Source organism: Python bivittatus, unplaced genomic scaffold, assembly GCF_059951505.1.
Source record: "Python bivittatus isolate LINGU-HERP-01145 unplaced genomic scaffold, Pbiv_v1 ctg000150_np1212, whole genome shotgun sequence".
NCBI lineage: Eukaryota > Metazoa > Chordata > Lepidosauria > Squamata > Pythonidae > Python > Python bivittatus.
In genome coordinates, this window is record NW_028277036.1 from 1 (window position 1) to 26,691 (window position 26,691).

At 42.5% G+C, this 26,691-nt stretch overlaps 1 protein-coding gene across 1 annotated transcript; it reads left to right on the plus strand.

The window, feature by feature from the left end:
- Positions 1–5,489: 5,489 nt before the first annotated feature.
- On the plus strand, positions 5,490–25,389 carry LOC148216597 (complement C2-like). The gene is made up of 6 exons (XM_088134815.1): positions 5,490–5,657; positions 6,656–6,735; positions 12,205–12,296; positions 14,726–14,858; positions 16,469–16,518; positions 24,038–25,389. The coding sequence occupies exons 2-6, from the start codon at positions 6,717–6,719 to the stop codon at positions 24,224–24,226; spliced, it is 483 nt and encodes a 160-aa protein (XP_087990941.1). The 5' UTR covers positions 5,490–5,657; positions 6,656–6,716; the 3' UTR covers positions 24,227–25,389.
- Positions 25,390–26,691: the final 1,302 nt, after the last annotated feature.

Sequence of the window (26,691 nt, forward strand, 5' to 3'; positions counted from 1 at the left end):
GCAAGCGTCTTTTAATTTCATGGCTGCAGTCTCCGTCTGCGGTGATCTTGGAGCCCAAATAAATGAAGTCTGTTACTGCTTCCATTTCTACCCCTTCTATTTGCCAGGAATTGATGGGTCCAGATGCCATGATCTTAGTTTTTTTAATGTTGAGTTTCAAAACCAGCTTTCGCACTCTCCTCTTTCACCCTCATCAAGAGGCTCTTTAGTTCTTCTTCACTTTCTGCCATTAGGGTGGTATCGTCTGCATATCTGAGGTTGTTGATGATTCTTCCTGCAATCTTAATTCCGGCTTGTGATTCTTCCAGCCTGGCATTTCTCATGATGTACTCTGCATATAGGTTAAATAAGCAGGGTGACAGTATACAGCCTTGTCGTACACCTTTCCCTATTTTGAACCAATCGGTTGTTCCGTGACTGGTTCTAACTGTTGCTTCTTGGCCTGCATACAGATTTCTCAGGAGACAGGTAAGGTGGTCTGGTACTCCCATCTCTTTAAGAATTTGCCACAGTTTGTTGTGATCCACACAATCGAAGGCTTTTGCATAGTCAATGAAGCAGAAGTAGATATTTTTCTGGAACTCTCGTGCTTTCTCCATGATCCAGCGAATGTTGGCAATTTGATCTCTAGTTCCTCTGCCTCTTCGAAACCCAGCTTGTACATCCGGTAGTTCTCGGTTCATGTATTGCTGAAGCCTAGCTTGTAGGATTTTGAGCATAACCTTGCTAGCATGTGAAATGAGTGCAATTGTGCGATAGTTTGAGCATTCTTTGGCATTGCCCTTCTTTGGAATTGGAACGTAAACTGACCTTTTCCAATCCCGTGGCCACTGGTGCGTTTTCCAAACTTGCTGGCATATTGAGTGCAGCACTTTAACACCATCGTCTTTTAGTATTTTAAATAACTCAGCTGGAATACTGTCATCTCCACTAGCTTTGTTGTTAGCAATGCTTCCTAAGGCCCACTTGACTTCACTCTCTAGGATGTCTGGCTCAAGGTCAGCGATCACACCAGCGTGGACATCAGGGACATTAAGATCTTTCTTGTATAGTTCTTCTGTGTATTCTTGCCACCTCTTCTTAATCTCTTCTGCTTCTGTTAGGTCCCTGCCTTTTTTGTCCTTTATCATGCCCATCTTTGCACTAAACGTTCCTTTCATATCTCCAATTTTCTTGAAGAGATCTCTAGTCTTCCCCATTCTATTGTTTTCCTCAATTTCTTTGCATTGTTCATTTAAGAAGGCTTTCTTATCTCTCCTTGCTATTCTCTGGAAATCTGCATTCAGTTGCTTATATCTTTCCCTTTCACCCTTTGCTTTTCGCATTCCTTCTTTCCACAGCTATTTGTAAAGCCTCATCAGACAGCCATTTTGCTTTCTTGCATTTCTTATTCTTTGGGATGGTTTTAGTTGCTGCCTCCTGTACAATGTTACGGACCTCCGTCCATAGTTCTTCAGGCACTCTGTCTACCAAATCTAATCCTCTAAATCTATTCATCACCTTCACTGTGTACTCACAAGGAATATGATCTAAGTCATACCTGAGTGGTCTAGTGGTTTTCCCTACATTCTTCAATTTAAGCCTAAATTTTGCAGTAAGAAGCTCATGATCTGAGCCACAGTCAGCTCCTGGTCTTGTTTTTGCTGTCTGTATAGAGCTTCTCCATCTTTGGCTGCAAAGTATGTAATCAATCTGGTTTCGGTATTGACCATCTGGTGATGTCCATGTGTAGAGTCGTCTCTTGTGTTGTTGGAAAAGAGTGTTTGCTATGACTAGCTTGTTCTCTTGACAGAACTCTATTAGCCTTTGCCCTGCTTCATTTTGTACTCCAAGGCCAAACTTGCCTGTTATTCCGATTACTCCTTGACTTCCTACTTTAGCATTCCAATCCCCTATGATGAAAAGGACATCTTTTTTTGGTGCTAGTTCTAGAAGATGTTGTAGGTCTTCATAGAAGCGGTCAACCTCAGCTTCTTCAGCATCAGTGGTTGGGGCATAGACTTGGATGACTGTGATATTGAATGGTTTGCCTTGGATACGCACTGAGATCATTCTGTCGTTTTTGAGGTTGTACCCCATTACTGCCTTTCCCACTCTCTTATTGACTATGATTGCAACTCCATTTCTTCTAAGGGTTTCTTGCCCACAGTAGTAGATATAATGGTTACCCGAATTAAATTCACCCATTCCCGTCCATTTCAGTTCGCTGATTCCCAAGATGTCGATGTTCAGTCTTGTCATCTCATGCTTGACCACATCCAGCTTGCCTTGGTTCATAGATCTTACATTCCAGGTACCTATACAATATTGTTCTTTGCAGCATCGGACCTTCTTTTCGCTTCCAGATACATCCACAGCTGAACGTCCTTTCGGCTTTGGCCCAGCCGCTTCACTCTTTCTGGAGCTACTTGGAATTGCCCTCCGCTCTTCCCCAGTAGCATATTGGACACCTTCCGACCTGAGGGGCTCATCTTCCGGCGTCATATCTTTTAGCCTTTTAACATTGTCCATGGGGTTTTCTTGGCAAGGATACTGGAGTGGGTTGCCATTTCCTTCTCCAGTGGACCACATTTTGTCAGAACTCTCTGTCATGACTTGTCCGTCTTGGGTGGCCCTGCACGGTATAGCTCATGGCTTCACTGAGTTACGCAAGCCCCTTCGCCACGACAAGGCAGTGATCCATGAAGGGGTCCGTCGCTAAGTAGTATGGTCATTAAGTGAGATGCCCAATTTTAGAACCTTTTTGCCATGGTCGTTAAGTGAATCACACAGTCATTAAGTGAATCCAGCTTCCCCCATTGACTTTGCTTGTCAGAAGCCCCCTGAAAAGGTCACAAATGGCGATCATGTGACCCTCAGGATGCGGCAACTGTCATAAAGACACGCTGGTTGTCAAGCACCCGAATTTTGATCATGTGACTGCAGGGATGCTGTGGTGGTCATAAGTGCAAGGACTGGTGGTAAGTCACTTTTCAGTGCTGTCATAACTTTGAATGGTCATTAAATGAATGGTCGTAAGTTGAGGACTACCTGTATTTGTTTTGAATCTCCCCTGGCTTCATCTACCTTGGAAGACAGAGTTAGTAGGTAAAGCAACATGTCTTCCAAAGCTGACCTGCTACCTGCCAGTGCATTGGAGAAAGAAAAGTGCATTGGAGAAAGTGCATTGGAGAAAGAAAGAGAAAGTGCACAGGGGTGAGCAGCTTTGGAGTCTGGAAGCTGCACTTAATGTTTTTGGGTGGGGAGAGGCTGCTGGCCAGACCAGGTGGGGCAGAACTACAGCACCAATGTGGGCAGAACCAGAACAATTGGCTGTTGGGTGCGGTCTTTTCTGGCACAGTTTGGTTCTCTTTTTTCAAAACTCTATTTAGCATATTTGGGAACATATCCTAAAGTTTTCATGGGTTTTGTACATGAACATGTTAGGAAATCACCCTGCTGATGTTTCCTAACTGCAGTGCTGAAATTCAGTGATGCTACTGGATTGAGACCTGGGGGCACAAAAATCAGGGTGTTGGGTAGCCCTTGTACGCTAGCTGGATCGCTTGCGATAGTCAGTGTTAACCTAAGTTCTGGTTGGGTTCTGTAAGTCAAGTGAGGTTAGGGGTTGTGGGTGCGCCCTCTTTTTTCCAGGCAGCAAAATGTCCTGGTCCCACTGAATTTCTGGAACTATCTACTGTGTGTAGACACGATCATGGGTTTGTTGTTAGTTTTACCAAGGAAGGGGTTTAAAAATGTAGCCCGTGCATCACATTCAGCCTCCTGTCATCTATTCTATGGGCTATGGAACCTTCCCAGGGTAGATAGGATCAACTATTCCACCCCCCCCCTTTTTTTGGTGCGTTTTTTAAAGAGTCAGGAGATTCAGTTCAAGCCTTAAAGCCCATTTTACCCCTTAAAACCACCAGAATCCTGGCCCCGCCTACTTTTCTAATGCACCTCATCGCGCAAAGCCCAGTGCAGCCCTCGAACCCGCGGAAAGTGGTTGCAGGCCAAGAGAAGGAGGGAATGGACATTGCAGAGGTATTCAGTAGCTGCTTCCTTGTGGCAAAGTCCACCTGGATGTTTACTCACCTCCCTGTCTCATTCAGCAATGCTCCTGCGCTTTCAATCTGGTGTATTGTTTCCTGTTCTGTTGGGCAGGGGATTAATGATGAAATCCTGTGGAATGTATTTGTTTTCTTCAGGATGTCTACAGTCCATACTTCAGTGGCTGCCCTCCGTTTCATTCTCTTTTGTTCGGGTGGTGGAACAAGGGGGAGATCACGCAAGAGCCATTAAGGGAAAAAATGAAAGGCAACTCAGTCCTGGGGAAAGGGGAGGCATGAGAAGGTGACTCAGAAGAACCCCACCATGATGGTGTTTGATTTAAGAAATGGCAGAGGTTTTCAAGATTCGGTTATTATATCTGACAAGGATAAAGTAGTATTCCTGGAACCTTCCAGTTTCCTAACCTGACCTATCTCAAAGGATAAGTGGTGGCCGTCTCTCTGAAATGCTTTAGCATGTTTTGGAGAAAAAAGAGTCACCAAATGACCCCAAGATCCCTTCCAACAGAGCAGAACAGCCAGCAGATCTTGGATGGATTTTTTTTTTCCCCTGCAGATGCAAGGCATTTCCAGATTGAGGGCTCTCAGTCACAAAGCATTCCAGAGCTATTCTGTTTTTCCCTCATGAACAGATTGTTGGGAAAACACTGATTTGGAAAATCAATCTGGACTCTGTGTATAATTCTGGGATGGAGGTAGCGCGAATGGAAAAGAAAAGCCGTAGCTGAAAGCATTTCGCTATCATAAGCAGTTTGTTCACGTGACATCTCAGCTGTGCAAGCATGCACAGAGCGCCATTTTAGTCCTCCCATGTAGGGTTCTTCCACCTGAGATGATGTGATACTGTGGAGTACAGCCAAAAACCTGGTTCACATATTCCATTAAACCATCATTTGATTAACCATGATTTGTTAATAAAATACCATACCGTTCACCCAAGGACATGAACATGGAGAGGATGAGGTCAGGGTGGAAAAACAAGGTTGATATTTTCTCACTAATAGTCAAAGTCTGGGACCTCTGCTCTGCTTCACCAAAGGGGCGGGAGGCAAAAGATGGACACAGAGCAACTGAAGTACAACTGCATTAATTGGAATGTAGGACTTGGCCCTCAGATCAGTATAAATTGATTGCATTGCAGTGAAGAGTCCATCTTGGGGCCCCCAGCCAAAAGGTTTTTTCCATTTTGTTAAATGACATTCCTTACAAGGAATATGAGTCTTGCATCTAGGGCACGCAAAGCAAGGACCTGTAGTTCATCCATCCATCTTCCTCCTACGAAAAAGGTTGAGATATCTTGGTGACCAGCTGGGCCCCTGAGAGTTTGATGCTGGCTGTCTTCTCATCAGCTCCAGAAATGGCAGGAAAAGAGTGAGGCAGTTCTTCCTGAAAGCAATGCAGTGTTTTACAGGAGAAAAGGAATGCGGAGGATCACTTATTCTTTCTCCCCTTCGCAGGAGGACAAACCAGGTTGCAGATAAAGAGGCGGATTGACCATGAATTATACAACATTCGGGCTAAGTCAGCCCAGGGCATCCAAGAATTCTATGACTATGATATCTCCCTCGTTGAACTGGAGAAACCTGTATCGTTTGGGGGGCGAATCAGGTATCGCGTCTCTTTGCCAGGGTCCTAAAGCTCATCTGGCATGTTCTGAACCATTTGTTGATTGACACTGATTATGCTGTTTGCACATCCCAACTGAAGCCTTGTTAAAGGAATCCAGTTCTGTTTTGTCTGCCAAGGCAGGGTCTTCCACTGGAAGCTCCTTTGCATCATGCTGTTACAGGTAGTCCTCATTTAGCAACCACCATTGGGACCGGCAACTTGGTCATTAAGCAAAGCAGTCACTAAATGAAACTGCAACTGTACTTATGATCTTACTTCAGCTTTCCTTTGCTCTACAAGCCTGCAAAGGTCATCAGGGCGAGGACTGGCTGCAAAGTTATTTTTTCATCTCCTTCGTAATTGCAAACAGTCGCTATATGAGGCAGTCGCTAAGTGAGGGTGATGAATGATGAATGAGGCTTAATATTTTTGTGATCTCTTGACTCTCTATGTTTATTATAGTGAATGCTTGTGTTCTCATGTTGATTGTTTATTACTGACATGCTGCTGTTTTAATTACAATTTTTCTCTGTATTGCCTGTGCTGGCAGAAAGGCAGAGAAAGCCCTTTTTAATTTTTTAAGTAAATAAACAAACAGGTACCGGCTTTGGTGGTGAGCACTGTGGATTCTGTATCCCAAACAACAAGTGTGGCCAGTCAAGGGCCATCTGGCCACACTCCTTTGTGGTCCAAAGAACCCCCTTTGACTACAGCTTGGAATTTTTCTGGCCCAATTGCTGAAAATAATTTCTAGCCATTTTGACACAGAAACGGTAGCAAGAACCATGACATGGGCTTAACTGAGTGATAACAAACAGAAGATCTAGAACCCATCTGACCTCAAGGCCAAAAAAGTTGGAAAATTCCAGCTGGCCCTACCCAACTCAAATTACCACCCTGTCCTCCCTCATTTCTCTCGTCACCCACCCCGCTTACTGACACCCCCTGGATTTCTCCTAATAGTAATTGAATTAAACAGATCCATCTTTTCTTTCTAGGCCAATCTGCCTCCCTTGCACCGAAGGCGCCAACAGAGCCTTGAAGAAGAAGCCCGGGACAATGACATGCAGAGATCATGGTAAGGGCACCAGGCTTCTCCAGACCTTGCACTGAGCTCCATTAGACCCTTGCTGAGCCAGTGTGGTATAGTGACCAAGATGTTGGTTCACATCCAACCCATGAAACTAGACTTAGCTCAGCCTATCTCGTACAGCTGTTGCAGTGGGGACATAGTTGGAGGAGAAAGTGTTATCTCTGCTACTTTGAGCTGCTGGAGGACAAGATAGACACCATCATCATCGTCGCCATCATCATCATTTTTATTTATTTTATTAAAGTTACAAGCCATTGTGACACTGGGTGGTATACGGTATACAGATATTGAATGTGTATTGATTGCATTGCATGCGATAATGGGATGCTCAGAATCCCTACATTGAAACAACACTGCTGTATTTGGTAGAATAGCACTATGGGAGTGAGTGGATGGCTACAGTTTTTCTCCCAAATGTGTGGGGATTTTACTTTCTGTGAAGTTCAATAGTTGGGGGAGCCGTCAACGATAGTATCTCTCCGTCCTGTGAAGGTGGTACAACCCCGCCTTACTACTGTAGAGGGTTCATTCTACTGCATGTGGAAAATCTTCACGATGTGGAGGTAACACAACAAGGTTGGGAGTTATTTTTCAAGTGTGTTGCCTTTCTCCAAAAGAATAAACAAGTGGTGAGGGAAGATTTCTCTTCCTTGGTGGAAATATTTCTCACGTTGATGATACGAAGGCAGCAAGGACATCCAGGGTGGGGGCATCAAGGGCTTCAAGATGGCGGCTGCAACTGTGCAACTGAAGCCTGTTTTTTATCACGTGCGCCATATATAAAAAGAGGCAGGGCTTCTACTGCGTTGTGAAGGCCACTATGTTGCCTTTTTGACATTCCTCCCAGGGACACCCTGCGTTAGGAACTAGAGCTGGGCTGTTCTGTCAATATCAGTTCCTCACTTTTACAAAACTGCCACTATCATTCCTTCCCTTTTTGGAAATCTATTAGTATCAGTTCCTCTCCGTTTCTCAATTTTTGCAAATCTGTCACATTTGGCGTGTTATGCTTGCTTTTTATTTTTTTAATACGTGCACTCATTTGCCATGTGCTTTTGGGAATAGTTCCCCAAATATGCAGGTTTGGGTTGCAATTTTGTGAAACAGGCACGGGTTTTGCAAAACTATTTCTTCTCAGTTCATTATTTCCGTGCATCATTCTCATGAACGTGTGTCCTTTTGCTCTGATTGTCCCATAGAAACCTGCAAATTGCAGATAGCCAAGTTTCACTTTCTTTGTTCATTTGAACATTGAAATTAAATAAGTTCTTATTCCAATGCACTTGTTTCCCATCTCTAAGTAACAGCAAACGGTCTGCTAGCATGAGTTCTTCAATCTGCATGAAATAATATTTGCAAAAGGTGCAAAAAAGTTCAAGTGCATTTTAAAAAGAGCGTGCATATTAGGGAGCATTTATTTGTTTGTTTGTTTGTTTGTTTATGAGATTTAGATGACTGCCCATCTTATATGCCATAACTCCGGGTGGCTCACACCAAAAACAATAGGAATGTTAAAGAAACCTTCAAAACCAGCATCCAAGAAACAACTCAGGGACCCTAAACCAACACTCCCTAATATATAAACAACCACAGTCACTGGCTTTTTGTTGTTGTTGTTGTTGTTGTTCAGTCGTTAAGTCGTGTCCGACTCTTCGTGACCCCATGAACCCCATCGTGCCAGGCCTTCCTGTCCCTCGCTGCCTCGCTGAGTTGGCTCAGTTTCATGCTCATTGCTTCGGTGATGCTATCTAACCATTTCATCCTCTGCTTCTAGCTTCCTCCTATTCTAACGCTTGAAGGCTAGAAGAATAGAGACCTGCCAGATCTCGGAGGGAAGATGTTCCACAGCAGACCAGCACTGTCCAGGGGCGGGCTACCCATCAAGAGTCAAATATGACACCTTTCCAGTTCCAAGGGGGCCAAAACCCAGGTCCATTCCATCTTGCTAAGGTTGAATTGGAGCTGGTTCGCCATCCAGCTCCAATTCCTTTTGATTCCCCAACCAGCTGTGACTCATGAACCCATCTTGCTAGGGTTGAGTTAGAGCTGGTTTCACAGCCAGATCCTCACAGCCTCCAGACATTGGGCCAATGCCTGAATAGTATGAACTGCCCGGCCAAAGGTAGAGATAAATAACTGAATATCACCCATATATGGATGATACCGCACCCCAGGCCACCGAATGACCTCACCCAGAGGTTTCACGCAGATGTTAAACAGGAACAGTAAGAAACCCAAGCTCTGAGGTTAAAACACTTGTTATTTCAGAGGAAGGATGAAGGAATTGTTCGGGACAGATATTGTAGGGAAATCACACACACTGAGCACATGGGTCTTGTCAGCCTTACAAGCAACCCGACCGGTTTCATTAGAACAGTGATTTTTTAATCAAAACCCAATCTTGCATCAGAGCCAGTTCTTCAGAAGAATGAGTTGTTTCTTCAAAAGGGGAAATTGTTCCGCTCTAGCTGCCTTTCTCCCTTCCGTTTTCTGAGGGCAGAAAATGACAAGCTGCTAACAAACTTTTTCTGGGTTGGTCAGCAGTAAAACTTTATTTCAAGCATTTGCAAAGGCTGGTGGACTCCTCAGCATCAAAGTAGGAAGCCACACCCACCTACAGATCTCAGCATAATTTATACATTTCTATCCCATCACTCAGTCACTATCCTGTTTTGTCATTGGTCAGGCTTACATTCTTGTCCAGTATTACATATGCAAGACATGCAATTTAATATTCATTAGTTTAGTGCTCATGCTCAGTTCTACGCTTCAGGTGAAGGCTTTGGTTAGTTGATAAAAACTTCATTTAGATACTTTTAGTGAGTTCCAATACAGCGTTCTATTCATCCCTTATCTCTAGCTAGCGTCAACCTACGTTAACTCACATAGAAGAAGAAGAAGCTTCTTTGTTATAGAAGGAAGAGCTTTCTGTTCCAGCTACCTCCTGCTTTTGTTGCAACCAATCTTAAATGTGCTCACACAGCAGAGAAAAAAAAAATATTTCTTTGTCTGTTTAGGTTACGTTATGCTCTTTCCCAGAAAGCCCCCCTTTTCTCAGATAGAAAGTTTTCTATCTGACCTCTTTATGAAACAATCGAAGTTTCCTTGTTAATATCGGTCAAATAAAAGCTACCTTTTTGTCACTAATAACTATTACTTCTTTTTAGCATTTCTCACACTTTCTTGTATCACGTTTCTTATTTTCTCCGTGCAGGAAAGACAAAAGCGTTTGGGTTTTTGTGTTCGGGGACAGGTGGCAGGAGGAGGTAACAAAGGGAGAATGTGACAGAAATGGATAAAAGTTACCCAGGGTAACAGGATTTACTCAGAAGTTACCCAATGAAAACCGTCTGGTACGATGGAGGATAGATGAGAAATATGTTCCTTCCTAAATAAGGTTTTAATGAGTGATTTTTTAAAAAAATGGCCTGTAGGGATCAAAGGCTTTTTCCTGCTGTGTTCTAGTTGGAGAAAAAATGTTTTAAAGGGATAAGCCTACAAAACTAGCATTTTCCTTCAGGGTTCAGAATTGGCACCCAGCTGAGATTCATGTATATTGAAGCAGGATGCTAGTATTGAGAGTCAGGTGGCATACAAATTTAATTTAATTTAATTTAATTTAATTTAATTTAATGTATAGTATAGTATAGTATAGTATAGTATAGTATAGTATAGTATAGTATTATTATATTATATTATATTATATTATATTATATTATATTATATTATATTATATTATATTATATTATATTATACAGTGGTGCCTTGGGTCACGAACGCTTCTGTTCACGAACAATTCGGGTCACGAACAGCAAAATTTTGCCTCCGTTCGCAAACGCCGGATCGGGTGACGAACAGGATCCGTGGCCATTTTCCCTCCCGTGACACGGTCCGCGGCCATATTCCGCCCATGACATGTGGTCCACGGCCATTTTTCCGCCCGTTACACGTGGTCCGCGGCCATTTTTCTGCCCATGACACGTGGTCCGCAGCCATTTTCCCGCCCGTGACACATGGTCGTAGGGAGGGAGACTCTCCCTCCAAGCAATAACTGCCTCCCTGTCCTCCACGCCAGAACGGATTAACCGTAATTACATTGAACCTTATGGGAAAATTTGCTTCGGGTCGCGACCAGAGTCGCGGAATGAATTAAGTTCGTGAACCGAGGTACCACTGTATTATATATTAATTATGACTCCAGTGACTACAAGTCATGGTCTTAAATTTCCCACAGTGCCTGAGAAGTGTTGCTTTTAGCTGTTCTTAAAAATGTTGAAAGGTGCTCAAGGCTACCCAACGCTTCTACAAATGATCCCATCGACAGAGTAGAGACAAAAGAACCCCCTCAAGTTGTACTGTGAAAAATGACTGATGATGATGATCATGATGATGATGATGATGATGATGATGATATGTCTTCAAATCACCATTGACTCTTACTGACTTCATACATAGATTTTCTCCAGGATGATCTGTCCCCAGCCTGTTCCCTGAGGTCTTCCATCAACAGTCCATCCATTGCCACCGTAACGGAGTCCATCCACCTTGTTGCTGGTTGTCCTCTTCTCTATCTTTCCACCTTTCCCACCATTAGAACCTTCTCCATATGTTTTCCCCTCAATGGTTTGGTAATGGAGCTCGCATATCTCCGTCAAGGTCATCCTCCATTAAGGTCATCCTCTACATTTGTCCCTATCTCTGCCAGACACCTATGCTCCTCTGAGTCAACAGTTCCTTGGAAACAAACATTGGGCACATTTAAGAGAGCATTCAAACTTTATCTTTTTATCCACCATGCTGACTTCTGTTTGCATGGAGTTTTTGATGTAGCAAAGTATCAAAAGTTGAATCTTCCACTTGATCAGGATAAGGGGATTAACTAGCTAGCATGCCAGAATCCTGTTCATTACCCCAACTGCTCCATTTACAGCAGGGCATGATCAAGGAAACAAGAATGACTCAGACTTTAATAAGAAATTTTAACTCAAGAATCAGGGATAAAGTACTGAATCTTGGAAACAGTGATAGAAATCTCCAACCCTCTTTTATTGGTGAATTCATTACCGCAGAGAAGTTCCTTGAAAGTTTTGAATGTCTTCTCCCAGGACTTTCAGCAACCTGGACTGGGTATTGCTTAGCGGATACACCACAATTGTCTAGCGATCCTCTCGTTTATTTCTCAGCCTCACCATCTCTCACATTTAGCACACAAGATTTCATTATCATGAAAAATCTTTCATAGCTGAATTAAAGCTGGTTGAGTGTTAACACATTTCAGACCATGATAATGATAGGTTTGATTACTTTTTCTTGGATCCTGGGTGCCTTATTCTCTAGATGTACGCAAGAGGTATCCAATTCTAGATCATCTTCCTTGCTGTAGCCTACTAGGTGCCTGAGCCCAGACATTCTTCTATCCAAACCCATAATTATATGTCTCTTTGTGCTTCACAGAGCTGGAGCTATTGAGTTTTGAGAAGGTGCCTGCCCAGTTCATATCCTTGGATCACAAGAGAATGAATGTGCAGATCAAGACCAAAACAAGTGTAAGTGTTTGGTTCCCTACTCATGGGATTCTGGGTAATAAGTATCTGAAAGGGGAGAAGAAAATGAAGGTGGAAATGTATCTGAAAGGAGAGGGATGGGCGAATGTTCTTCCATGTCCCACCCCTTAGAAAATACCTTCCATGTCCCAGCCCAAATGAAAATTTGAAGATAGTTTTAAAGCAGATTTTTATGATGATATTGCTGTACATGTAAAAACTCATGCAGGGGTAGTAAGCTTAGTTGTATGCCAGATTTTGCAACATGTGGGACGAGTAGAAGCCTTTGGTGCTCCCAAAATGTGGTGGGAAAGCCTCTCTTCTCAAAGGTTGTTGCTTTATCATCAGAATGCTCCACCTTTTTCATCAGATGAAAGCAACTGATTGCTATGTACAAATGCCACGCATACACACCCACCAGTTATTCAGGAAACAAACTAACAAGAGAGAAGGCTGAGAAGTTTCTTCTGTTCAAGTTCACCTTTTTTCTGAATCCCACCAAAGCTTATTATGAAACCAAACCAAGAATTGTGGGTTTTTCAGATGCAGATCTGGCTAAAGAGAAAGTAAACAAAATTTGCCTTATGCAAATAACTTCCAGGTATACAGTTTACAGGAATGGAGACAAATATAAATGCATATATTAGCTATAGTAACTGAGGGCCTTTCCCCATTTGCACTTAACCATGGCACAAACATATTCTGGAAATCTCATTTTTCTGTCCCCATGACATCCATTCATTTCATCCCAGGCCTATTTGTGAGACAGACTTAAACTGCCCTTAAAATCATATTTCCCCTCCTCAAGCTGACAGCATTGAAAGGCACCCTCAAGTTCAATAAAATGTGTTAGGCTTTGTGGCTGTTACCTTGGAGGGAAGCAGAGGTCTGTAGTGACTGGGAACAGGCAAGAAAAGGATGGGCCATGGGGCCAGTACATTTATGTTGACAGTTTTCTCTGACTCGGATGGATGGAGAACTCAGCAATTGTCAGCTTTACCAGGTAGACCAGATAAAGTAATTCTACTTTATTGTAAAGCTACATTAACAGAACCTTGCAAGTCTGAAAGCACAATTCTCCTCCCATCTCCTTTACCCTAGAGAAATTAGGGGGGGTCTCTTTTGAGCCTCTTCCCCTGCCCACTATCCAGTTGCAGGCTATGCTGCCTCTTATCTGACCCTTCCCCAAGCAGCATCTCTTTGCCCTGTCTCCCAAGGTCTTTCTCACATATCATTACAGCAATGAGGAAAATCCTAGTAGATGCCATAAATCATTAGTGAGGAACCTGCAGTGGGAAAAGGCCCTGAGGCACATGGATGGATGGATGGATGGATGGATGGATGGATGGATGGATGGACGGATGGATGGATGCTCTGTCTCCAACCTGGCCCTTTGGGTCTTCCAGTCAGTGTTCTCATCACCAAGTTCAAAGCATCAGTACTCTTTCTATCCTGCTTTTTTCACAATCCAACACTTGGCTTTCATAGCAGGTCACTGGGGAAACTATATAGCTGAATCTCACTTTATTTCATTTTAATTTGGGCACAGATTTTAAACCCACACTGGCCAAGTCTCATGGTAAAGCGGGAGCGCCACCCTCTTCTCTGCACTGCCAAACAGCTTGATGATGGCCTTGCACGGAGCAAAGTCTGTGCTCCGAACAACCTTGTCAGTTGTTCAGAGGGCTTATTCCGCACACCATAGAAAGGGGAACTTGTCCCACTTCACCGCATGTAGGGTAAACCATAAATCAAACACCTGATTGCTGAGCCTGCTTTGAGCATGTGCTCTTCAAGCACATGAGCAAGGACATGCATCAGCTGACTGACAGGCTGGGGAAGCTGCAGTATAAATCAAGAGAGTCCCACCCTTCCACACCCAGCATTATGACCCGAAGAACTGGCTTTATGGCATTTACCCAGACATCTCCCCAAACTCCCTCCCTATATCACTATCCTAACTGGGGGGTGTCTTCCTATCAGCTGGTGATGTTTAGAGATGTGCAGGAAGGCTACAAACCAGCAGCCTTCAGTGGTGACTCAGAACAGACACAATGGATGCAGGAGAGAAATCAACATGGGGGGCAGCTGATTTCACGCCAGTATACTTTTCTATTGACACAAGAATAGGTGGAGGGCCAGTTTGGTGCTGAGGTTAAGGCATCAGACTAGCAACTGGGAGACTGGGAGTTCTTCTCCCACCTTAGGCACAAAACCAGCTGGGTAACCTTGGGCCAGGCACTCCCTCTCAGCCCTAGGAAGGAGGCAATAGCAAACCACTTCTGAAAAATCTTGCCAACATTGGGGACTAGCACCAGGAGTCAAAAACTGACTCAAAGTCTCACACACACAGGAATAGGTGGAGAGCACTTGATCCAATGGCCTGACTAGCTATTCCAGTAACAGATCTGTTAACCTGTTGCTTCTTGCAGCGTCCCACGTGTATTTCTGGAGCTATTCAGAAGGGAATGATATATTCCAATGTGTCCAATGTCGTCGAAGTGGTGACAGACAGATTCCTGTGCAGTGGAGAAGATAAGTCATTGGAAACATCCACTTGCAAAGGTTATTTTACCTGCAAAAGAAGTGTGACTATATCCTCATTGTGTGTATAAGTGTGTATGTCAAGGAGGCAGGGTTACATTCTGGCAAAGCTATTTTATCCAAGTTGGAGTCACTAGACAAGGAGTGTTTGCACCATTTCCACTCCCCAATCCTTTACAAATAGTTTGAGGCTGACCTAGGATTATCTTCATGGATGTTCTGATAATATCATAAACCAATCAGTGATCCCTTCAGTTACGCAACAGACAGAAGAAAGGAGCCAGGAACAGGATGCTGAACTTTGGATAGAAGAACTAGCAGGACCCAGCTGGATTGGACCCCTGGCCCATCTAGCCAGCAGTGTGTTTTCACAGTGGCCCACCGACTGCCCAAGGAAGCCCACTAGACTCCCAGCAGATGGCTTTCGGAGGTAGTCCCATGGCCATCCAGGCTAATAGCCAGTGATCTCAGAGATGGGGGCAAGGACCCACCAGTGGGATAATGGACCACTGAGAGATTCTACAGAGCTGCAGCATTGCAGATGGAAAAGGTTCAAATAAACCAGTGCAGAGCCGGGTGGGTAGGTCAGCAGTGGGGGGAAGAGAGATTGGAGGCATCATGTGGCTGGTCCCAGCTGGGCAAATATTTTCTAATAACAGAAGTCTTTCAGACCAGGGAATTTCCTTACCACGCTGAATCTATTCACTGATATTACGGCAACTTGCACTTGCATGACTCTTCCCCTCCCTCTCCAAACTTTCTAGTCCTTGCGATGAGCTGAGTGCCTGGTTCAGTGCCTTGTAGGTTTCAGACATCCAAAGGATCAGATGGGTGTAGGAATAATGCACATTTCCTAGCAGCTACGTAGAAATTTTGAGGGCCAGTTTGGTGTAATGTTTCAAGGCACTAGATTAGAAGCCAGAAGACCACGACTTCTGGTCCTCCCTTAGATGCAGAAGCTAACTGGTTGATGTTGGGGCAATCAGTCTCAGTGTTAGCCTGGAAAGTCAAAAAACACGTATCTACCAACCCACGCTAGATCAGCATGGAAGATTACGGTCCATAGCCTTCATCCTGCAGTGGATTGATTAATGAGGAGGAGGGGGAATTACACAATGCTTCCTCCATGGATCAGCTGGATGCCAGTTGACATAGCTTGCATCTTGATAACCAGAATAAACTTTACAGCTACTTTGCTATTTGGCTTTATCAACCACAGGATATCAATTGGCATTTCAAATGAAATAGTAGGAGCAAAGTTACCATGTTTAACCCAGAGGGACGAATTCTAAGAAGTATAATCTATGTGAGATAATCTGTTTTCATTTCTTTTTTTAAAAACGAACTATCAAAGGCTAGTGAAAAATAAAAATTGTCTTCCAGATTAAGTCAAGACATTAGGTCTGTAGGTTTAGAAGTTCTGTATCTTAACTGTCCCTATATGTAAAGATGGATCGCTGATTGGGAAAGAGAAAGAGATCTTCTCCTTCTGTTGTTCATCTAATCAGCAGTTAAGCATTGGCCAGTTTTGCAAGGTGTGAAAACAACCTTTGAACTTTTCCTCCTGGAGGTGGCAGGAGGTGGTGAAGCTTGTCCCCTGTTTAAATTCCTTTCTTCTCCCACTTCTGCAGGTGAATCAGGCGGATCACTCTTTGTGGAAAGGAGAGAAAGACATTTTCAGGTAATGAATCTCATACTGGATTTGAATATGGAATGTACAGTAGCTGGAGATAGTAGATCAAAGCTCTCAACTGGGCTCCACCCAGTCACACCTTAGATCCTACCTGTCACTAAGCCAGGATTTTTTAAATTGATGGTTTATTGAACAAGCCACGGTAGTGTGGCTTGACCATGACAGTTATAACTTAGTTCAGTATGTAAACCTAGCCAGAGTCCTGCAACCTTCAGGGTGGTGGCGGCGGTGGTGGTGATTAGGTGATATACGGTCAGCCTCGCAGGGCAAACCAGATAGAAATCACAACCAGATGAGCTAATTTTACTTTTATTGTAAGGTTGCATGGACAAAATCTTGCAAGTCTGAAAGTACAATTCTCCCCTGTGTCCTTTACAGCCTGAGAAACTAGGGAGGGTCCCTTCTGAGCCTCTTGCCCCGCCCGCTATCCAGGTGTGGGCTAAGCTGTCTCTTATCTGACCATTCCCTTGGCAGTGTCTCTTTGCCCAGTCACCCAAAGTCTTTCTCACATACCATTACACATACGTGAGGATCTCTTTCACTTTATCTCCATGATAGCATTTGAACCTCACTGCTGCTGGAGGGATAGGCCATAATTTTGTTTTCTCATTAGATTTATTTTACCCCCACTTTATCTCCACTGCTGCTAGAAGGAGTGGGTGAGGTTTTATTTATTTATTTATTAGATTTATAACCCTGCTGAGAGAAAGGGACTGGCCCAGTCACTCAATGAGTTTTTATGTCCGAGATGAACTAGAACCTGGGTCTTGTCATCAGTCCTGCACTGCAGGATTGTTAGAGTGGGATATGGAATAATCCAAAAATGAGACCAACACCAAATGTGAATATAATTTAATGTTATTAAAGGGGTGATTATTTATTAGCCATGTTTCCTAGTGATCACTCATACAGTGAAAGAGGTTGTCTCTCTTTTGATGATGGACTTCTTAAGAGGTCAGAGCTTCCATTGTGAATCCACACTTCAAAGATACTTCCTGATGTTGGTCAGCTTAGATCTTCCTTGGGACTCACCTTCCTGCTCTGTACTTGACAGGACTTTAAGTAAATCCTTTAGCTAATGGACAACAAGCCATTCTCTCAGAGACCTCAGTGTTCCCGTTATCTCTTTTTTTTGTAACCTAGAGTTAGTTCTGACGTTCAGCTTTCCAGATGGGCACCAAAACAGGTCTTAACCTGTTGGGCAGAGTACAAATCACAAACACTCCTGTTTGTGCAGAGCGCAGCAAAACCTCCAGGAAAAGTTGCTCAGGAAAGATACACATCAGCATTGCAGCTGTTCACAATGCAATGTCCATTTCTTGTGCCCCAAAGAAATCCAGTCAGAAAATATATACTAACTGGTGTTTATTGATGAAAATGCAAAGGTCCATAAAATGCAAATATCACACAAAATATAAGGAAAAAACACATCTTCCCATATAACGTAGCATCCAAGACTTATTAGCAACACAAGCTTAACAAAATCTCTAGCTACAAACCCTTAGAGAAGAGGTACACTACTTGGTTACAACTACATAACCCATAAAAATGATTACATGGTGCTATACTTAGCTAACACTAAACACACACTAAACTGAACATTTTCCTCCCATTATATTATAGCTCCATGCCACCCCCACTGGGTAACTAGCATACACACGCCAATAGGTGGCAGTAAATAGCACAATACACAACACACAATAACAGGTGTTTCTCACATGATCTCTGTAGTCAAAATATTATTTGTTATTGTTGTAAAGATAACGAGATGAATCCTTTCCCATGAGAAAGAAAATCCTGACACCCCTCTCAGCTCGTTTTCGACACAACAATACACGTTACAAAATAGTACAGACAACTGCTTACAACAATACAGAAACAATTACATTTGTTCAAAGCCAAGTCTGGTTAACATTGTTTCATGTTGTACAATAGGCAATGATTTGGTAAATACATCTGCAAGATTTGCTTCAGATACACAATACACAAGATCAATGAAATTTTCTAACATAGCTTGTCTTACATTTTTGTACTTTACATCCACATACTTAGTACGAGCTTTTAAGTTTTCTGTTTTAGCTAACCCTATACAGGCCTGGGAATTTTCATGCACTGTATAAGGCAATGACACTTTGATGCCTAAATCAGTGAATAATTGATGAAACCATCTTAATTCACAAACTGTTTCTGACAAAGCTGCGAATTCTGCTTCTGCAGTAGACAAGGCAATTGATGTTTGTTTCTTTGCTTTCCACGCAATTGTGGATTCGCCAAATTTACAAACAAACCCAGTTATTGACTTTCTGTCTCCTTCTTCTGCAAATGAACTATCAACAAAAATTACTGGCTTTTCAGGCCCACTAGTTGACATTCTGAGACAAAGATCTGTTGTACCTTTTAAATATCTCATTACTCTTTTTAATCCTTGCCAATCATGCTCAGTTGGTTTAGCTACTTTACGGCTCAAAACTCCAACAGCATAGGATAAATCAGGACGTGTCCATTGAGCTAGGTGACGGATTTAACCTATCACAGAATGGTACACTTCAGCTTTTTCACACAACTTTTCACATGTCTCATGTTTTAAAAAACCACATGTCATCGGGGTTTTCACAGGTTTAGCTTCTGACATTCCCATCTGTGCTAACAACTGTTCTATCTTTTTCTTTTGACTTAGATAGATTTCTCCATTTTCAGTTCTATGCACTTCAATACCAAGGTAGTATCTTAACATACCCAAATCCTTCATTTTAAAATACTTCTCCATTTGCTTGGCAAAGTCTTTTACCAGGTTTAAAGAACCAGTGGCAAGACAAAAATCATCAACATAAGTGATAAGGACTGTATAATTTTCTCCAGTTCCTCTGGTGTACACACATGAATCAGCTAATGATTTCTTGAAACCAATTTCTAACAGAGCGTTATCTAAACACTGATGCCAACATCTCCCAGCTTGTTTCAATCCATACAGTGCTTTACGCAACCTGTAGACTTTCTGGGAATCATCACAAAAATATCCTGGTGCTTGTTTCATGTAAACAACTTCAGGAAGATCAGCATTTAAATAAGCTGTATCCACATCAAAGTGATGAACAACCATGTTTCTTTGTGCAGCTAAGGCCAACATTACACGCAATGATTCAGGCCTAACTGTAGGTGCATATGTCACTGTTATAATTCACAAACTGCTCTTGTGAATAACCTTGTGCCACCAACCTAGCTTTATACTGCACAGTATCATCAGGTAAAAGCTTCTTTCTAAATACCCATCTGGAACCTATGGCTTTCTGTGATGGTGGTAAATCAACAATTTCAAAAACATTTTGTTTTACCAATGAATTAAATTCTGTGTCCATAGCAATGTTCCACTTATCTTGCTCATCAACAGGTAAAGATAACAGTTCTTTGAAATCCTTTGGCTCGCAAGTGATGTGACATACTCTCACTTGTTGAACAACAAACCTTTCAGGTGGAACCCCTTTTGTTATACGGGTTGACCTACGCGGAATTTTAAAAATGCTTGTTTCTTGTTCCTCACTTTTTTCCTTTGCCTGTGCCTTTAATTCTGATCGCTCAGCTTCAGCTGCAGAAGCCGGCAAATCCTCCGCTTCTTCTTGTTTTATCTGCGGAAAGGGGGGTGCACCAGACGCTGTTTGCTCTCTAGCTAAGCCTGTGTGCGAATGCAAAATAACCTCTGAATTTCCATGCAGCCTTTGCCAATTAGAAGGCTCTTCAAAATTAACACATCTAGAGATAACTACTCTTCCACCACCTAATGAAAATCTATACACTTTAGATTCTCCTGAATAACCAACAAATCTCAGACGCTGTGTTTTTGGTTGGTTTTTCCTCCTCTGAGCCTGGGGAATCTGTACGTAGGCAGATGTACTGAACGTACGCAAGTGCTTTAAGGAAGGATATCTACCATACAGCAAAAAATAAGGAACTTCATTCACACCTGAATTCCAGTGTCTATTGGTAAGAAATACTGCTGTTAACATAGCCTCACCCCAGAAATGGGATGGCACATTAGCATCCTCCAGGAAACTATCTTTTAACACTTTCAGAACACCAATCTTGCGGTCAGCTACGCCATTTTCTGCAGACACACCAACATTTGTTAATCTATGGAAAATGCTTTTTCTACGTAGCCAATTCTGAAACTCATTGCTTACAAACTCACCCCCTCTATCAGTTTGTAAACTGCCCACTTTATATCCAAATTTTCTCTCTATGAAAGCAACAAACTCCTTGAAATGAGAGAATGCTTCAGACTTCTGCTTAAGCAAATAACAAAACGTGAAGCGTGTTTTATCATCAACTAAAACAAACATGAATCTTGCTCCACCTTCACTTTGACTAAACGGACCAGCCAAATCTGCATGGACAAGTTCAAATGGTCTTGTGGAAATTCTGCTGCTCTCCCTAGCAACAGGGGCAGATTTTATCTTAGTTTGCTTACACCCAGCACAATCAAGAAATTTTGCACATTTCTTAAATTTCAAATCTGGATACACTTTTGCCATTTTTGACAAACACTTCCATCCAGGATGGCCAAGTACTCTGTGGTAGTAATGAATACAATCCTTATGTACAGGCACATTACCAGCACAACTTCCAATCAACACATCTTGTTTAGGAAGCATTTCATACAATTGATTAACCAATTTCCCTCTAGCACACTCAGCCCCCTCTTTGGTAATATAACATTCAGAACCTTGGAATACAACAGTATACCCAAGTTTAGTTAATACAGGGACACTGAGAAGAGAATAATCAAGTGTAGGCACACAAAATACATCAGAAATAATTTCCCCCAAACAAGGAACAAATACTTTACCTTGCATGGTTACCTTGGCTATAGAACCATCAGCCAAGTTAACTTGTTGAATTTTAGGGTTGCATTTGGTCAGTAACAACTGCTCATTGTTTACAATGATTTCACTACAAGCAGAGTCCAACAACCACTTATCAGTACAATGTTTGTTTCTGTTAGACATCAAGGCAGACACCAGTCTAGTGCTTGCTTGTTTTTTAACAAATTGTCCTTTCCCACGACGAAGGACTTTTCTGGAACTCTCAGGAGGCTGATTTTTCATAGGACAGTCTTTTAGAAGATGTTTGGTAGACTGACAACGAAAGCATTTCCTCACCATGCACGCAGTCTCTGTGCCAGTAGAAGAGCGCTGCTTTACGTTATCAAGCCTCTTCTTTGCTGGTACTTGTAAATCCCTCGAACACTGAATTTCCTGCAACCTGTTTGTAAGGTAGTCCACGGTAAGATCTGCAGGAGATAAAGCATGCACCGCTTCCACAAGCATATCAAACGAATCATCCAGACTCGAAAGAATTATACATGCTTTTTGATTCTCAGGAAGCTGCATATTCCGATCTGCCAACTCAGCAAACAAAGTTTTCATCTTGTGCAGATGCTCAATCACATTAGCACCTTGCTCCAATTTCAGGTTATACAACTGCTTTGACAAACTTACGATGGCAGCTGAAGTCTGTCTTGCATAGATTTCACGCAAAGCTACCCAGCAGCCATTAGCAGTCTCCAAGTCACAAACATGCACTAGTTCTGAAGACTCAAGCCCCAAAATCAAATTACCATACGCACGGTCAAGCAAGACTCGCTCAGCATCCGTGGGTACTGCTGGAGGGGGATTGTTTACAACTTGCCAAAGCCCTTCCTTCATGAAGAAAGATTTCATCTTTATACTCCATGTCTGGTAGTTCTTTGAATTCAAACTTTCAAACGGAAGACTCACCGTAGTCGTCGCCATGTTTTAACTCTTTATAACAGGCACTTGTTATATTAGCAACACAAGCTTAACAAAATCTCTAGCTACAAACCCTTAGAGAAGAGGTACACTACTTGATTACAACTACATAACCCATAAAAATGATTACATGGTGCTATACTTAGCTAACACTAAACACACACTAAACTGAACATTTTCCTCCCATTATATTATAGCTCCATGCCACCCCCACTGGGTAACTAGCATACACACGCCAATAGGTGGCAGTAAACAGCACAACACACAATAACAGGTGTTTCTCACATGATCTCTGTAGTCAAAATATTATTTGTTATTGTTGTAAAGATAACGAGATGAATCCTTTCCCATGAGAAAGAAAATCCTGACATAACAGGGCAGGCACAAGCTGTCCTCTGCTGTCCTAAATCCAGTGATGCAGAGAGATGGCGGGGCTCCTTTCATTGAATGTCCTCAGGCAGAGGCAGAACAAGCCATTCACTTCCAGATAAATTCCTGCAGTGAAGAGGAGAATGGCTTGATGGCCTCAAGAGACCCTCAAGGATTCTGGGGTTATAAGGAAAGGAGCTTGGAAGGGAGAAGGGAAAAAATCTTCCCAAAAGTTGGCTTTGGAAGACGAGCATTAGACTCTCTGGGATTCCCAGATGGGCACTCTTGTTCCAGCTTCAGATGCTGCGAGAACAGTTTTTGCATGAAAAAAGGCAAAATTCTTCAGGCTGAGTGTTAGAAAAACCCTCCTCATAAGCAGTAAGCAGTGTTCAACAGTGAAGCCCATGAGATGGAAATAACAGGCTCCCCTCTCCTGGATGTGTTCAGGCAGTGATTAGACAGCCTTCCATTGGATTTGCCTAACTTGGATTCTTGCACTAAGCAGAGGGGTGGTCTTGATGGCTCTATGAGCTTATTTCTCAAAACAGGGTTTTAAAAACTATTTATTTATTTATTTATCAAATTTGTCACTGCCCATCTCGTTGAAACAACTCTGGGCAGTTCCCTTTTTTTTACCTCGCTCTTCTTTATTCTCCCGCAAACATTTCCCGTTCACCCCCCATTCATGCTTTACAGTGCTTAAAGTTAAGGTAAGTCAGGAAGGCAGAAGTTACAATAACAATGATCAGCCAACATCGGTGGTTGCAGAAATAAGAATAAAAATAAGAAATAAGGTAGGTATTGTATAGGTGATTCATTACAGTCACCACAGGCCTAGTGCAACACTTTATCCACTACATAACACTGGATTCTTAGGAGAGGAAATGCAAGGGTGTATCTGGAGGAGGCTATTGTGTATCATATAGGCTATGTTTCAGAGGAGAGATGGGATGAAAAAGTCTCTGCAAGGGTCATTTTGCCCCTACTTCCACTACCACACGTTCAGTTAATAAGTACCCATAGGGAAGCAAGGGGAGCAAGTCATGAACAGTTCATTATGACATCACAGTGTGAACTCTGCCTTGGACATGCATGGGTGTGATGTCACAATGGAAGGGTGGAACTTGCATATGATATCATGATGCACATGTTGACATCATGGTGGTTAGGAACGAACACCAATGGGTGTACCTATTGAAGATGGAAGCTTCCTTGATAAGATCCATCCCAGCTGAAAGGAAACCATAGTGAGATCTAGCTTGGCCAACAGCATTAATAACAACAGTTAGTGACTGGCAGGATCAGATCCAGGTTATCTAGTTTAGTATTTACAATTCCTTTGTCTTTCCTGATAGGTGGGTGTGATCAGTTGGGGCACGTATGACCCGTGCGCACAGAAGAAGAAAGATGACAACATGGAGATAATACGAGATCGTCCTAGTGAAGAACATAAACCACGAGATTTCTATATCAATCTCTTTCAAGTGCAGAATTGGTTAAGACAACATCTGGGCAAATCCCTGAGATTCATTCCCATGCAATGAAGTTACTCTTAACCCCTTTCAGTATTTGCCAAGCCAGCAATCTCCATAATCATGCTTCCTAAAAATTACCTTGATGACCTCTGGTGATTCAACTATTTATATTCTCAGCAGAAGGATCCAGGCCTAATTTGGTGCAAAGCTCATCATGTCAGAGCCTTGAGTTCCTCCCACAGCCATTGCAAAAATGCCAATCAGCTGAAAATAGAAGTAAGCCAGCGATCACTTTCACAATATATTGTGACCTCTGCTTATCTTCTTCCAAGATCCTTGTATAATATTTATTCAAAAGTGAATCCCATTCCCCCAAAGCTTTCTAATGTTAATTGAGGCAATGGCCATTAAAAGCTTTCTCCTTGCTCTTTCTGCCCTGTTTATTATTACTTCTGGCAGAGCGCAGCAGCAGGATTACTATTAAATAAACTGATGGTCAATGGAGTAGTGCGTCGGACTCTTAATATCAATTCTTGTTTTCCCAGACAGAATGTCTGTCTGCATATAGTGCCATTAAGTATAGTTTATTTTCATATGTCCTTTGGATTATGATACTATTACTTAGCATGGTGTATTTCATCATTTCCAAAGTGGCTATTGAATGAGAAGAGAAAGAACTTTGAGGAAACCAGTGAATCAGGAACTGATGCTAAGAGGCCACTCATTAGAAATTCCCAGGAAGCAATAAATAAGTCTGAAACAGGAAACAGGATGCTTTTAATTCAAAAGTGCTGAAGTTCTAAAGTGCCAGGAAGATTTTGCTATTCTCTATCCTGTTCAGGTCAGCCTCTGTGGAGAGGGGCACGTCTTCTGACTCTGTGATCATGGCTGCCATCTTGACATGCACACGCACACACACATTTGTGAATGTCCTTGTTTAGCATCATCATTCCATTTTAAATTTGGACATCATTTAAGAAAGCAACACAAAATGAAGAGAAACGTGTCCCAGAAAACCTTAATGCTCTTCTTAATCAGTGACGTCTCTGAATTCTTTCTAAAAATAAACAAATAACCCAATACAGCCATTATGGATTTTTTTTTTCCATCCAGGATCTAGTCTTGGTGCAAGTGAAGCGAGGTGGTATGTCTGCATATAGTTTCAGCAAGGAGTTAAGGGAAAGATGTTGGCAATGATTTTATGGTGGTCCATTTTTGGTCCATTTTTCCCCACTGCTGAGTAGAAGTTCTACTGAGTGGAAGTAGTATTTTCTTCTATGAGCAGAAGTTCTCTCCACCCATCCCTGAGTCAGCAGAAAAACAGACTGGCATGAAATTTGTTGTCCTCACTGCCAGTTCCAATCCTGGTTGTTTCATCACACAACTTCCCTCCAAGGAAGAGATTTGAGCCACCTCAAGGCTGCCTTTGGATGGTGTTGGAATAAGAGGAAATGCATACCAGGACAGCTAAGGATGGTTTATACCTGTCTTGTGGGCTTGGCATGACAAGAAAGCAACCTCAGGGGACCCAACTGAAAAAAGAAATTGCTATGTCATGCTTGTATCCTGAAGTGCTAGTGAGGAAAAGCTTAGAAGCTAAATTACAAGTATGAAAGATGTCCCTCATGGCTGTTGCTCCTTTCCCTCCTCTTTACCTATGAAGCCAAAGGAAGTAAAGGTTTGGGAACTGAATAGAAGTGGGTGTGCTTGCTGACAAAACAATGAGTTAGAGTCATCATCCTGCTCATTCTTCAAAGAAGGACAGCAGTTGGACTTGGGACCCAGCAGGGCCAGGAATATCAAGGACAGGGACTGAGAAGGACCCACCACCTTGCCCCAAACAATGGATTCTTTCTCTTTTCTTTTAAAGGATAGTAAAGTTATACATTCATCAAATCATAGATAAAAAATACCAAACAAACCAAATACAATTAACTTGCATAAATAAAATTACACACCACACACACACACACAACAATGGATTCTAGATAGAGAAAGGCAATGGATTATCTGTAATAGTAGGGTCTTTGGCCTGCCAGAAGTTGTCTGAAATAGTTCCATCTATTTGGGATTATCCAGACCTAAAAGGTTAAGTTGGGAATGCTTTGTTCTTCAAAGCACAGCTAAAAATCAGAAATCTGGTAGTACCTTTTCAGACCTAGCAAATAGGATTAAAAATTATAAACAGGCGTATCCACTGGGTATGTATGTATGTATGTATGTATTTATTTATTTATTTATGGACAGTGAAGAAAGTTAAGGACAACAAATTCAACAACCCAACCCATTACATCTGAGGGCACAACAATTCCAATTTATAAGAAAACACTGACCAGCAGAGATCACTTAACCTCTTGGCCCAAATGTCTGGATTGTCAGGTTCGGCCAGCACGGCGCTTCGGGGAAGCTCGCAGCCAGACCGCGTGAACTCCACCGGCGGTAGCTAGCTGAGGGAAAGAGGAACTGAAAGTGCCGCTAATTAATGGGCCACCTGCGCCCAGCCAAACAGGAAAAACGCAGCGGACGTTTTAACT

Bases quoted from the DNA above. Each gene is read 5' to 3' on its own strand.
- LOC148216597 (XM_088134815.1), top strand. The intron at 14,859-16,468 runs GTTATTTTACCT...CCACTTCTGCAG, and splicing joins GGAAACATCCACTTGCAAAG to GTGAATCAGGCGGATCACTC. The intron at 16,519-24,037 runs GTAATGAATCTC...CTTTCCTGATAG, and splicing joins GGAGAGAAAGACATTTTCAG to GTGGGTGTGATCAGTTGGGG.